The 15,531-nt window shown below is 43.1% G+C and overlaps 1 protein-coding gene across 3 annotated transcripts in view; it reads right to left on the bottom strand.

The window, feature by feature from the left end:
• Positions 1-3,025: 3,025 nt before the first annotated feature.
• The window catches only part of LOC137320500 (tumor necrosis factor alpha-induced protein 8), a 141,644-nt gene continuing 129,138 nt past the window's right edge, over positions 3,026-15,531 (bottom strand). For all 3 annotated transcript variants that reach the window (XM_067982190.1, XM_067982193.1, XM_067982192.1), the window contains one exon: positions 3,026-4,419. In XM_067982190.1, coding sequence (XP_067838291.1) covers positions 3,854-4,419 — 566 coding nt within the window. In that variant the 3' untranslated portion in view covers positions 3,026-3,853. The remainder of the gene's footprint in view (positions 4,420-15,531) is intronic.

The following is a 15,531-nucleotide window of genomic DNA, read 5'->3' as shown; positions in this document are numbered from 1 at the left end:
CGCGTGGGTAACACGCCCGGTGAAATCAGTCTGCTCCGCACGTAATCGTAGGCTGATTGGATCCACTTACCTCTTGTTCCGGGTTCCCCGCTGCTAAGCTGCGCGGCGGGCGGACTGCGCATGCGCAGTAAGGTCTGTCAGCTGGAGGAGCCCTATTTAAAGGGGCAGTCCTCCACTGACTGATGCTGCAAGAAATAGGAAAAATTACAGCATGGAGCAGCCCAGGGGGAAGGCTGCTCCCAGGTTAATGATGCCTCACTCCAGCTCTGATTGGATGGGGTGAGGAGGAGGGGGAGGACAGAGATCTTCCCCCCGGCGGGTGGAAGCGGCCTGCCTCTGCCACCAAGAAGGCCTGGCTCGAGGTGGCAGAGGAGGTCACCTGTACCACCAACATATCGTGCACCTGCATACAGTGCAGGAGGCGCTGCAATGCCCTAAGTAGGTCAGCCAAAGTGAGTACACTTACTTATTCCCCTACACTCCGTCTGCCACATCACCGACCCCACCCCACATCTCCTTCTGCACAGCCAACACTACTCTATCACATCACTCCTCACACCCACTCAAACCTCATCCTCATCTTACCTGCACTTACTCACCTCGCCAGTACTCATCCCACCACTACCACTCAACCCAATCCTCATACAATCTCGTGGCTCTATCTCATACTCACCCTCTCGTGCATCTCTTTCACAGTCAGCCTCACTCAACCTGCCACTACCTGTGCTGCAGCCACAGGGCATGCATCGCATATGTGCAGTAGGAAGCGTAAGGCAAACGTGTCGTGAGCATGAAGGTGATGCACAAGGGTGTTTGAGGGTTTGTCATGGTTTTTACTTATATTTAATTTCTAATCACCTCACATTACATATTATATTGTCACCACTACTGCCACGTCTTTGCAAATCTTGTCTGGTTTATGCAATAATGCCCTTTCCTGAGGATCACAATGAAGACCCACAACTGATGCCACCCATTGTGTCACTGCAGAGTGGGTGTAGGTGTATTTGCAGGCCTCTTTTGTGCAGACGACTGAGAGATGTCAGCGATGTCCCCGGTGGCACCCTGGAAGGATGCGGAGGAGAAGTTGTTGAGGGCAGTGGCGACTTTGACAGCGACAGGTAAGAAGATGGTGCTTGGGCCAGCCGGGAGCAGCTCGGCATGAAGGAGGCTGCAGATGTCCACGACTACTTGTCGAGTGACTCTGAGCCTCCGTGTGCACTGCTGCTCAGAGAGGTCCAGGAAGCTGAGCCTCGGTCTGTGGACCCTGTGGCAAGGGTAGTGCACCCTGCTACGCATCTCTCTCTGCGGTTGCCCTCCCTCCTGCTGTGCAGGTGGATGTGTCACAGCACTGTGTTGTGAAGCTCCACGTGTCAGAGGTGGACGGCGTGGCCGGCGAGGCTGTTCGCCCTCCGAGGAGGTCATGACTGCAGCTACGGCGGCCCCCATCCGGAAGATGTACATCTGAGGGGGTCCGCAAGGTAGGTACATGTGTCTGGACCCCGGGGTAAGTGTGCAAGTTGGTGAATTTTATTGTTAGGAGGAGGGTGGTGGAGGCCAAACTTTGTCCAAAGTGACAGAATGGCCTCCTGCAATGAGTGAGGGTCTCCCCCCACAACCTGTCAAATGGACCTTTGCAGCTGCCATAGGCTGATGGCTGCAACACGTCCATTTCAACTGGGAGTGTTTCCCCCACTGGGGGAAACAGTCCCAGTTGTTTGCAAAATCCCACCTCTCCTAAAATATCATGTTAATCAGGTCTCTAAATAACCTGAAATACCTAAATAAATACCTTAAGTGGCACCCCGCTGGCTTTAAATGCCTGCGGGAGTCCCACGTGCGGGGGCTGCACGCGCATGTGAGCGCGTGAGTGGGAAACCCGGAAGTGGGCGGGTTGGAGCCGGGCTCCCGACCCGCCCAGGGAATCCCCGATTTGCGTAGCCCCCCCTCCACCAACGCACCCGATCGCGGGTGCTAAAATCGAGCCCAAAGAGTCAACAAAGGGATAGAGACAGGTTAAGTGAGCGGGCAAGAAGGTGGCAGATAGAATATAATGTGGGGAAATGTGAAGTTATTCACTTTGGTAAGAAAAATAGAAAAACAGAATATTTTTTAAATGGTGAGAAACTATTAAATGTTGATGTTCAGAGGGATTTGGGTGTCCTTGTACACAAAACACTGGAAGTTAACATGCAGGTACAGCAAGCAATTAGGAAGGCAAATGGTATGTTGGCCTTTATTGCAAAGGGGTGGGAGTATAAGAGTAAGGAAGTCTTGCTGCAATTGTACAGGGCTTTTTGAGACCACACCTGGAGTACTGTGTACAGTTTTGGTCTCCTTAACTAAGGAAGGATATACTTGCCTTAGAGGCGGTGCAACGAAGGTTCACTAGATTGATTCCTGGGATGAGAGGGTTGTCCTATGAGGAGAGATTGAGTAGAATGGGCCTATACTCTCTGGAGTTTAGAAGAATAAGAGGTATTTTCATTGAAACATATATGATTCTGAGAGGACTTGACAGGGTAGATGCTGAGAGGCTGTTTCCCCTTACTGGAGAGTCTAGAACTAGGGGGCATAGTCTCAGGATAAGGGGTTGGCCATTTAGGACAGAGACGAGGAGAAATTTCTTCACTCAGAGGGTTGTGACTCTTTGGAATTCTCTACCCAGAGGGCTGTGGATGCTCAGTCATTGAGTACATTCAACACTGAGATCGATAGATTTTTGGACTCTAAGGGAATCAAGGGATGTCGGGATCGGGTGGGAAAGTTGTGTTGAGGTCAAAGGTCAGCAACGGTCTTACTGAATGTTGCAGCAGGCTTGAGGGGCTGTATGGCCTACTCCTGCTCCTATTTTTTATGTTCTTACTGCATTTTCCAAACTCAAAATTTATCATAGGATGAGTTTGTGAAGAGTTTGACATGATTGTTGATACATTGCAGTACTAGTAGTGAGTTCAATGTTGCTGTATATTTTGACCTCATTAGAGAATAATATGACTAAAAGACTATTTTATGGCTACGTTACTCCAGGTTCAGTGCAAATTTATTCTTTGCTTACTACGCACAAATAAGTTTGCAAACTATTGGTTCAGAGTTGCAATACGAGTCATAATAATTCTGTCACCCACACAGTACAATTGATATGTGAAAATTACTAGCCATTTGCACATTTATGATATTGCATAATAAAAATAAGCATCTGTATATTACATCTCAACACACTGTACTTAAAATGTACGTTGTTTTATCAGTCCATGTGATCACAATCCACTGATGAAAATTGCATAGCCATAGATGTGAGAAAGAAAAGTATTAAAATGCTATTACAATGATATTTGCTGTACTCTGTTGTAACACTGTTAGTGCACATGAACCATTTGACCTACATTGTTGCTGTAATTCTGTAACCTGCATGCTAGGACATCAGTCTGTCTTTCTAGTTCTTTTTTTGTAATGTGTTGCATTTTTTTTTACTTTTTAGTTATAAATTTTTTAAAAAGGAAACAATATATTACTTTCTGTAATAGCTTAGAAGGCAAAAATGTGTTGGGTTTCTCCTGTTCATGTGAGCTCTTCAGCAAATTCATTCCAAAGTCTAAGTAAGACCTGTCATCTGATAAGCTTTTCGGAACCAGGCAACAGGAGTTTATCTTTTGATGAACATTTAGACTACTTTGTGCATATTGTTATAGAAATAGAAAACAATTCTTCAAAAAGAAAACTCATCAAAATATTCTTTTTTTTAACAAAAATGTATTCTACATGACATTGTTCCTTAATATTTTAGCAAAATTTTTAATAAGAATTTGACAGAATAGTCAATATTATTTCAGAAAATGTTACAAATGGCTGGTTATATATTTCTATCATCTAGCATTTTGTTCACACCATTACATATTTTCTGCAGATAAGCTTTATAAGATCCAAAAGGATTGTACAGCGCAGCCAAAAACTCACAATCCGAAAAGTGATTAAAGACATGATTGATGCGTCCGTGTGACTTGGCAGTTAGATGGCGGTCAATGATCTGATGAAGCATGTCTCTGCATTCATTCAAAAGTTTGGACAAAACATTCCGATCAAAAGTAAAGTCAACCTGGTGGAAACTGACGACGGTCATTGCTAACTGATGAACCTTCTTCTTGAACTTCTCCATGAGCATCGTTTCATCTTGATTGAATTGGTTATTCCTGTACAGGACCCCCAGTTTTATGACCATCTTGATAAGATTTTTGATAATCTTTTCTGCCTCTTTTTTGTTCTGTGTGTATTCCTTGGTTGCTTTGCAAAGCTCATCCAAAACATCACTGCTTGTATCATCTATCAATGCAGTTGCTATTGACTTTGAAGCCATCTTGCCGAGTATTTTCTTTTGGGCCTGGACAGCCAGGCTTTTGGAATTAAAGACCTCAGTGGCCACTGAAAAACAAAAACAAGACAGATTAACCACATGACCGAAAACAGTGATAACACCAGGAATGGCTCAAGAATTTTTGTTTTGTTTGAATGCACACTTATAATCTGCTGCTATTTCCTAATGATACGAAAAAGTGTTTATTACGTGTTTGACACACAGTCATCAACTGTGGCACTGCTGTTCCTGGCCACACTAGCATAAAATTGGCCATTGAGTTCTGGTACATTATTTGCTATGAACTTGAAACAGAATATTTGCTTGAAGACCAGCCCAACATTATTCCCTTGTAACTTTATTGCTTGTGAAATAATTTTCATGATCAAATCAACAAGTATTCAACGCTCGTATAGGTGGCAAACATTTCTATGTACATTAGTTTCATGCTCAGTGTTTCTGAAGGCTCCAATTTGTACATTTAATATGCCACATTACACCAAATGAAAAAATGTTTTTAAAGTAGGTTAAAATATATATTTTTAAAACTACACAGACACGAATGTTCTGCAAAAACTCTCTATTCTTTCTAGTACATGGGAAATTTGACATTCCTGTACACACAAGTTTGTGACACATTTAGGAGTGTAAATGCAATTATGCAGCATATAGATAGCAAATCATATTAATTCTCCTAATGAGTGGGCAACAAACCACTTGTCTGTCACCGAGAATGGCTCGACAGTACCACCACTGACTGAGCTGGCCGAGTCCTGAAGGACATAGTTGCATCAGATGATGAAACAACCAACACGAAGGAGTAACCTACTCGACCTCATCCCCAAAAACCTGCCTGTCACAGACATGTCTGTCCATTGGTACAAATGACCACCACACAGTCCTGGTGAAGACAAAATCTCATCTTCACAGTAATGAATATGATGCCATTGTCGTGTTAAGTAGGACAAAGCAAGATCAGATCTAGCAGCCTAAAACTGATCCATAAGGCATTGTGGACCGTCAGCAGCAGCAGAATTTTAACACCATACTTTGTAACCACATGGCCCAGCACTTTCGTCATGATCACCATCACTCTATACCAATACTGGTTCAATGGGTAGTGTAGAAGGGAATGCCAAGAGCAGCACCAGGCATACCTTAGAATTAAGATGTCCTACAACAAACTTCTTTGGACACAGCAAAGGCTCTGAGCTCTGATTAAATCCTGGATGTACTGCTGAAGACCTGTGTCCCAGAACGAGCCATCTCTCTAGCAAAACTATTCCACTGCAGCTATGAAACTGTCATCTACCTGACAATGTGGAAAATTGCAACAGTGTACCCAGTCCACAAAATGCATTACCAATCTAATCTCTCCAATTACTGTCCTATCAGTTTTGTCCAAATAATCAAAGTGATGGAAGGAATCATCAACAATGCCATCGAATGGCACTACTCACCAATAACCTGCTCACTGATACTCAGTTCGAGTTCCACCAGAGCCACTCAGTTCCACACCACATCACAGTCTTGTTCCAGACATAGATGCAAGAGCTGAATGCCAGAGGAGAGGTGAGAGTAGTTTCCCTCAATGTCAAGGAGATGGTGCTCCATTGGCTAGAGTGATACCTGACACAAAGGAAGATGATTGTTGTTTTTGGAGGCCAATCATCATTGCCCCAGGATATCGTTGTAAGGGAGCTTCTCAGGACAGCACCAGGCCCTGACGTAGCATTCGTAACAAAATGGACGAGTTAACGGCACAAATAACTACGTATGGGTATGATCTTGTGGCCATTACAGAAACATGGATGCAGGGTGACAACGACTCGGAATTAAATATGCCAGGGTATTTAACAATCAGGAAGGACAGGCAGGAAGGAAGGGGAGGTGGGGTGGCTATGTTAATAAAGGAAGGAATCACTGTGTAATACAGATAAATGATATTAGGACAAAGCATCAAGATAATGAAACAGTTTGGGTAGAGATAAGGAATAATAAGGGGAAAAAAACACTAGTGGGCGTAGTATATAGGCCTCCTAATAGTTGCAACTCTGCTGGAAGAAGTATTAATCAGGAAATAGTCGGGGCATGTAATAAGGGAACAGCTATAATTATGGGGGATTTTAACTATCATATTAACTGGACAAATCAAATTGGGCAGAGCAGCCTTGAGGAATAGTTCATTGAGTGCATCAGGGATGGATTTCTTGAGCAGTATGTAACTGATCCTACAAGGGGGCAGGCAACCCTGGACCTGGTCCTGTGTAATGAGTCAGGATTAATTAATAATGTCCTAGTTAAGGATCCCCTTGGAACGAGCGACCACAACACGGTTGAATTCCATATCCAATTAGAGGGTGAGAAGGTTGATTCTCAAACAAGCGTACTGAGCTTGAATAAAGGAGACTATGATGGTATGAGAGCGGAATTGATTAAAGTGGACTGGGAAAATAGATTAAAGGGTAAGACTGTACATGAGCAGTGGTGTTCATTTAAGGAGTTATTTTACAACTTTCAAAATAAATATATTTCACTGAGGAAAAAAGGGTGTAAAAGAAATGACAGCCATCCGTGGCTAAGTAAAGAAATCAAGGATAGTATCCGACTAAAAACAAGGACATATAAGGTAGCCAAACTTAGTGGGAGGATAGAAGATTGGGAAGTCTTCAAAAGACAGCAAAAAGTAACTAAAGGATTGATTAAGAAAGGGAAGTTAGATTATGAAAAGAAATTAGCAAAAAATATAAAAACAGAAAGCAAGAGTTTCTATAGTTATATAAAAAGAAAAAGGGTGGCGAAGGCAAACGTAGGTCCCTTGGAGGATGAGACTGGGAAATTAATGGTGGGAAACATGGAGATGGCAAAAATGCTGAACAAATATTTTGTTTCAGTCTTTACGGTAGAGGACACTAAGAATATCCCAACACTGGACAAACAGGGGGCTCTACGGGGGGAGGAGCTAAATACGATTAAAATCACTCAGGAGATGGTACTCAGTAAAATAATGGGACTCAAAGCGGATAAATCCCCTGGACCTGATGGCTTACATCCTAGGGTCTTGAGGGAAGTGGCAGTAGGGATTGTGGATGCTTTGGTGATAGTTTTCCAAAATTCCCTGGACTCAGGAGAGGTCCCGGCAGATTGGAAAACTGCTAATGTAATACCGTTATTTAAAAAGGGTAGTAGGCAGAAGGCTGGAAATTATAGGCCAGTTAGCCTAACATCTGTGGTGGGTAAAATTTTGGAGTCTATTATTAAGGAGACAGTAACGGAACATTTAGATAAGCATAATTTAATAGGACAAAGTCAGCATGGCTTTATGAAGGGGAAGTCATGTCTGACAAATTTGCTTGAGTTCTTTGAGGATATAACGTACAGGGTGGATAAAGGGGAACCAGTGGACATAGTGTATTTAGACTTCCAGAAGGCATTCGACAAGGTGCCACATAAAAGATTATTACTTAAGATAAAAAATCACAGGATTGTGGGTAATATTCTGGCATGGGTGGAGGATTGGTTATCGAACAGGAGGCAGAGAGTTGGGATAAATGGTTCATTCTCGGACTGGCAACCAGTAACAGTGGTGTTCCACAGGGGTCGGTGCTGGGTCCCCAACTCTTTACAATCTATATTAACGATTTGGAGGAGGGGACCGAGTGCAACATATCAAAATTTGCAGATGATACAAAGATGGGAGGGAAAGTAGAGAGTGAGGAGGACATAAAAAACCTGCAAGGGGATATAGACAGGCTGGGTGAGTGGGTGGAGATTTGGCAGATGCAATACAATATTGGAAAATGTGAGGTTATGCACTTTGGCAGGAAAAATCAGAGAGCAAGTTATTTTCTTAATGGCGAGAGACTAGAAAGTACTGCAGTACAAAGGGATCTGGGGGTCCTAGTGCAAGAAAATTAAAAAGTTGGTATGCAGGTGCAGCAGGTGATCAAGAAAGCCAACGGAATGTTGGCTTTTATTGCTAGGGGGATAGAATATAAAAACAGGGAGGTATTGCTGCAGTTATATAAGGTATTGGTGAGACCGCACCTGGAATACTGCATACGGTTTTGGTGTCCACACTTAAGAAAAGACATACTTGCTCTCGAGGCAGTACGAAGAAGGTTCACTCGGTTAATTCCGGCGATGAGGGGGTGGACATATGAGGAGAGGTTGAGTAGATTGGGACTCTACTCATTGGAGTTCAGAAGAATGAGAGGCGATCTTATTGAAACATATAAGATTGTGAAGGGGCTTGATCGGGTGGATGCGGTAAGGATGTTCCCAAAGATGGGTGAAACTAGAACTAGGGGGCATAATCTTAGAATAAGGGGCTGCTCTTTCAAAACTGAGATGAGGAGAAACTTCTTCACTCAGAGGGTGGTAGGTCTGTGGAATTTGCTGCCCCAGGAAGCTGTGGAAGCTACATCACTAGATAAATTTAAAACAGAAATAGATAGTTTTCTAGAAGTAAAGGGAATTAGGGGTTATGGGGAGCAGGTAGGAAATTGGACATGAAGCTGAGTTCGGACCGGTCAATGCCCTGTGTGTGGCGGAGAGGGCCCAGGGGCTGAGTGGCCGGGTCCTGCTCCTATTTCGTGTGTTCTTTAGTTTTGTGGTTGGGATCAGATCAGCTATGATCTTATTGAATGGCGGAGCAGGCTCGAGGGGCCGATTGGCCTACTCCTGCTCCTATTTCTTATGTTCTTATGTTCTAGGCCCAACCGTCTTCAGCTGGTGCATCAATAACCTTCCCTCCATCATAAGGGCAGGAGTGAAGCTGTTTGCTGACTATTGTACAGTGCTGAGCTCTATTCTGAACTCTTCCAAGTCACTTGGTCAAAATCCTGGAGTTACCTACTTAACTCCATTGCGGAAGCACAATCACTACAAGGACTACAGCGGTGCAAGGAGAAGGCCCACCACTACCTTCTCAGGGCAAATTGGGATGGGTAATAAATGTGGCTTTGCATTTCGAGAACCAATATAGTAAAAAAAGATATATCTGATGCCGGCTCAATTTTATAGAAAAAAATTGCACCTTTGTACTACAGATTCAGTATCAATGTCTGCATTCTGTAAACTGGTAATCTATATGAGCCAGCAGACATCAGTTGTATCGCAGGTTGCACTGATCTTAGCAATAAAGCAGCATTGTACATGCACACTTGGGTGGTTAAATTTTACTATTCTGAGAGAGGGGGTGGCATATCACTTCTCTCATAATATTAAAAAGTAAGAAAGAAATCATTTGCATTTATATAACACCATAATCATGTCTCAGGACATCGCAAAACACTTTACAAACAATGGATAACTTTTAAGGTACAGTCATATATAGACAAAAGTAGGTTTATAAACTTACTAGGGTGTTCAATAAACTGCCTGAGTACCTTTAAGCAATAACTTGGTACTGGGCTGAGATATATGACACCAAATGCGAAGGTCATATTATGTGACACTACATCATTCACTTTACTATTCTCGGGAGTCAGACCACTGACCTGACTTTTGAGTTATACTACCACTTTTGTGCATGCTTGAAATTGCCTTGCATTGATGCAAAAGTTACAGTATAATGGCAACCATAATAACCTAATTAATATTTTATATCTCCATCTTTGACTCAGCATCCATCTTTATCTGATATTGTCTTTGTGAAGTGCCTTAAGATATTTTTCTATGTTAAAGGCGTTACGTAGAAACATGAAATGGCATTTTGTAGCATTAAAATGAATTGTACTTTGAGGGTACAAAAATGTACTTGGTGCACAATAACGGGAAAAAATACATAATTAATTTCAGTCTAGGGTTTCATGCTGTGTTCATTAAGGGAAAATTGGATCAGGGACTGGATTATTTTGTTCAATATGTATTTAACAATGCCTGTTTGGATAAACAGCCTAACCTCAGGAAAAAGTCCCACAGCTTGAACCCAGGTCATGTATAGTTGACCTAACCAATTGAGGAAGTATCCTACAGACTGTAGACTGATTTCACCAGTGACTCAAAGTCTGCTAATCTCACTTTTGCCAGTTTTAACTTCCTAGTACTCAAAAATGAAGTATGCAACACAGATCAGACCCACTACTGAGGTTAACAATGTCTTCATGTAGGGTGCTGCTAAGTTCTAACTGTATTTCACAGTTCTGCAGGGAATGTTAAACATATTTTCCTTCCCTCCCCTCCCCCCCCCCAACTCTGTTACAGGGACATAAAGCTCCAGTGCTGCCCTGACAACAATTTGGGATATTTCCTGTGCCTGGAATAGGCACAGGAAATATCAGCAACAAAATTCCCCCTACAGTTGAAGGGATTCGCAAAATTTCACATGTTCCCCCCACCCCGAAGATTTATTGGAGCTATTAAAGAAACCCTGGTGTGACTGTTTTAAAAATCCAGGATCTTTCAAAATGGCTGCGGTCAGACTCATGGCCTAAAAAGCCTGCAGCATTCTCTAACAACTTGGCAGGCTTCGTGTCTCAGACAGGTTTCCTTGCACAATGCAGTTGCATTCAAGCCCTGAGGCAAGCCATCAACATGGCCGGCCTACACATCAAAATTCGAGCAGGAAGTGATTGCAGGACAAAAGGTGAACCATCAAGGTACATTCGGAACAATGGTAAAGCAGTTATGGAACAGATCGACACAGGAACCGGCCATTATGTAAATGGGCCAGAAATGAGGTCCTTTGTCTTAAAGCAGTTATGGAACTCAGCAATACAGGAACCGGCCATTAATGTAAATGGGCCAGAGATGGAGTCCTTTGTCTTACGTTTCGTGCTTAAATCAAACAATGAAGCAAGCTGATGAGGTATGAAAAAAACCTGTTACCAAGAGGGTATAACTGGACTTCCCAGTATCTCTCTCTCTCTTCTCTCTTCGCCTGGTGGCCATGGTCCTGCTGCTTGCTAGCAACCAAGAAGGAAGGCCATCCAAAAACCTCGCAACCACATGTCGACGGCAGCAGCAGGGAACAGGGGCCAGGCCTTTTCATCTGTTTCACCGGTGAGCATTAATTTTCTGGCCGTCACAAGACAACTTATCTAGGTATAAGGGTGGGGGTTAAAGGGATATTGCTAAAATTGTGATTTTAGAATTTTCCCTCGATGTGTCCGTTTCTTCCACCCCGATAAGTGTAAGACTGTATTGTATCTATAGCGATTTCTTTATCTTCTGTATCGTACTGTTTACCTTGCAGTTTTTAGTTTTCTTATTAATAAACATTGGTTTTCCTTGTACCAATCCACTGGTCTGTTTGTCTGTCTTTGTTACCGCCCGATAAGTCCTCAGCTCAGAATCAGGAAGGGGTAAGCGATTCGCAACCGCACAGGCGGGCAGGGCAGCTCAGGAAAACATAACTGGCTGACCTATTATAAGCCCGAGAAACAGTAATAAAAACCCCTTACATAGTGTGAACATCATCAGCAACTGATCACCATCTGGTGATTTTATTTCTAAAAATTACCAGATCCATATGTTTAACCAGACAGGTTTATCCTACTGACTTTGAAGCTTGTATGACATCCACAAGTTGCAAAAAAGACTTTACACCACTATTTTACCAAGTTAGTTTGAAAGTAATATCATTAAGACATTAAAGTTCCCCCAGAGGAAGACAAGGAAAAGTTCTATAACAAAAGTAGTAGTTTGACTATATCAGTCTAATAGTTAAATAAAATAAAGTACCTCTCACAATAATATAATAGGTTTTGTAATTTGTCATTCTCACACCCTTTTAGCCCTGATCTAATGAGCTGGAGACCAGGTGAGGAGGGCCAAGAGAATGAGGGGAAGGGGAAAAGAGACGGAGAGACAATGAGAGAAAGAAATAAGGGGAAATGATACTGCACTTTATGTAATGACTTATGTATATCATACTAAAATAAATATACATTCTTCTTGTCACTACTGCTTATTTCCAGAGTTTATTTAATTAAATCTGGGGGAAATTTTCATCTAGATGCAAACCTGAATTCCTTTCAACATATATGGCTGGTCTGTGATTAGACCACAAGTTTGTGTATTTAGCAACAGAGTTTCACTCAAAAAATCAGTTAATCTGGCACATTAAGTTTACTGATAAGTATCTCTCCTTCAAACTCAATGGGACCAATTTCAGTTTTTGGCACACTATGGGCATTGGTGGATGCAGCATGCCTGTCTGCAGTTACTGCCGTGAGGCTTGAGCCAATTTGAGGACTGTGCCTCATTTGCATGCTGCCAGTGAGCTTTTCTTCCCGCCGGTTTCAGGCTGGAGACTCATGAATTCTTTGCAGACGAGGCACTGGAGTTAAAATCTCCTGGGCCTTGTTGCTGAGGTCAGGACAGTTTTCTGCTCGCCACGGCCCCTACCCGCACGACTCCCGCCCCGAGTTAAAACCTGGGTTTGCAGCTCATTTTTCTAGTGCGCTGTTTCAACAGTTACATTGTAGAGTTCTCTGATCTTTAAATTCCTATTCTGGATGGTCACCAGAAAGATTTCTTACTGCCACCACTAATTTGAGGTAGTCAGGTGTGATCTGGACTGTCCTTAGGATCTGGCCAGGCCTCAATCACGGTGCAATTGTTTTTGTGAACAGTCTGCTTCAGCAGGCCTGGGGCTTCTGTGGTGGGGGTGGAGTTGGGTGTGGTTTGGAGCTCTCTGCATTCTGGTGGGTGCGACAGCATCAGTGGGGTGAGAAGTACTCTAGAGGTTGTAATAGAGGAGCAGTTTTATTATACTGATGGCAGTTGTGACCCTGGTGGCATTTGTGTCTTCCATGCCCTGAGAGATGTTACCTGGGGGAGTCATTGACTGGTCTCTCCAAGTCAGCATTGGTGGGTACTGTGGAGAGGTGCTGCTTCCCTAGAATGGCTTGGGGTCCTGAGTATGGAGGGGAACCTCTGGGTTCTGGCTGGGAATGCTTCTTATGGAGCCCCATTCCTACCGGAACCTCTGTTTCTGGCTGGAAGTTGAGGTCTGTTCTCCCCAGCTGTGGGGGAGCAAGCATTCCAGCCTGCCAGGTGATTGGGAGTGGGAGGTGTTTTGTGGCTGTACAAAATGGTATTCCCACTGTGGTCTATGGCAGAGACTGACAGCAGAATCGTTTGAACAGTTGGACTCTTCAGCACTCACTTCAGCAGCTGTTTTTAAAGCAGTGGTGGGAACACATTCTCCTGCTCTATAGAGAGTCTTCTTGCTGATATTCCCAGACCTCTTGGGTCTGGTGGTGGAGAGGGTGGGCAGGTCTGCTGGATGTCCAGAGAAGGTGGATCAGCCATTTAGAGAATGGTGATCTTACTGGCTGCTTTGCTGAGGGTGAGGGTGATTGCTGCAGTTATTTAGTACTACCTGGCTTCTGCTGCTTGCTGTGCTAACTGGAGAGCTGGAGTAAGCATCTTAAATTTCAGAGCTGGCCTCCTCGTGTTTTCTGAGTCAGGACTCCTCATGGTTGGTGATGTCGAGGGATAGAGGAGTGCTCATTTTTAAGCTGGGATTTTTTTTCTTTATAGGTATATTTGCCGTTTTCTTTGTGGTTCTCCTCAGATACATTTCATATAAAGCGGCAATGTCTCGGTTTCTTGTAGTTATTAAGTTCTATAGGAGAGTGATCTGGTAGGAAACGGCATTGGGGTCTGGCACTCTCTGGTTAAGCTGCTAGCCATGGCATGTTGTCAACTGCAGCCTCTTTCTCAATGTCTTAGTTCTCTCACTTCCCTTTTTCTAGTTTTCTCTCCTTGGCTTCTTTATTATCTCTCTTCCTTCCTTTTTTTTCTGCTGTTGTTCCTTTTGTACCTGACTGCTGCAGTTTATCTTTCTTTTGCTGCAGTAATTCTCTTTTTCCACTGTTGAGATATTTTTGAATTTAATTTTACTCCACTATCTCTTCGTCCTCTGCCGCTGCAGCTTTTCTCCCTCACATTGTCTTTCTTTGTTTACCTTTCTTATCTCTCCTTCTTCCTTTTCTTCAGGTGTCTATTAGTTTTATTTTTTTCCTCTTCCCCTCTTCCTGTAATGATTGCGCTTTCTTGTGGGGAGGGGAGGGGGCAGAGAGGGAGAGCCCGCGGTCATGCGGCAGGAGGAAGACTATAGGCAGCTGGATTTGTTGGAGCCTCAGTCTCCAGGCATGGACAGCCTGTATTTTTTATTAAACATCTCGGGGCACTTTGCAATTGCTGAGAGTAGTGGGACAGGAGAGGCTTCAGTTTGTTGCAGCAGTTGGTCAAGAGCAGGATGGCCACAGGTGAGCTGAGGAATAGGCTGCCGCAGACTCAATAAACACAAAACAAAGCAAACAAAAACCCGTCTGCCTACTTAGTGGCAAAACACTAAATGGATAGAGAAGCCAGAACAAAACAGAGTGTTCAGAATAGAGCAAAGCTTGCGTGGCAACAGATTTAACAAAAAAAATGTAAAAGGAATTGCGAATCATACGGGTAATGGTGTTGCCAGAAGTTCTCGATGCACTCTTAAGAAGACTACTCCTTTAGGCCAGGCCATCCACAAGCTGCTGTGTTTGTTGCAAAGGGTGAACAGCACTGCCAAGAGTAAATGGTGAAAAAGCCACTAAATTCAGTATGGGACCTGTTTACTCATTTGTTTAAGCATTGCTCAGGCTTATGTTGCATCCAAAATCCTGTCCTTTTCCTTTGCTAGGAAATGCAGCATATTTCAAATCAACCCGTGCTTGTCCCTCTGGGGTTCTGCATCTCCAGCAAAGCTTTGCAAAACTGAGGCTAAAGTGTAAGCCAAATCGTTTTTGTGCGCTTTTCTCCCCTTTCTGGTGTTTTCTGTTTGGTATTGAATCAATTCTGCTTTCTAATACAACTCAAAGCTAAGCCTAATTGTGTTTATCTGAAGTTTCAGTCCAATGATATTAAAACAGTTTATGATGCCAGAAACTTCTGTCATGCACTTTCAATTGAACAAAATGTGACTAATCCAACAGTTTAATTCAAAATGCATGATATTTATTTCTGGAACTATAACAATGTTTCCCCCATCTATCTTAAATTCTGTAATAAAATCATAAAGTAAACTACAGTTCCACTTTGTGCATTTTTTGTCTCCATAGTATCCTCCACTCGGAGCCTTGGTCTTCACCTAGAATTCTCAATAAATAAAATCTCATAAGATTACACCCCATTTCATGGAACTGTTGTCAGCTCAGCACACCCGTGGCATTATTTTTTATTTAATA

Source organism: Heptranchias perlo, chromosome 4 (genome assembly GCF_035084215.1).
Source record: "Heptranchias perlo isolate sHepPer1 chromosome 4, sHepPer1.hap1, whole genome shotgun sequence".
Classification (NCBI taxonomy): Eukaryota; Metazoa; Chordata; class Chondrichthyes; order Hexanchiformes; family Hexanchidae; genus Heptranchias; species Heptranchias perlo.
Note: the sequence above shows the minus strand (reverse complement) of the source record. Positions and strands in the feature narration are given on the sequence as shown.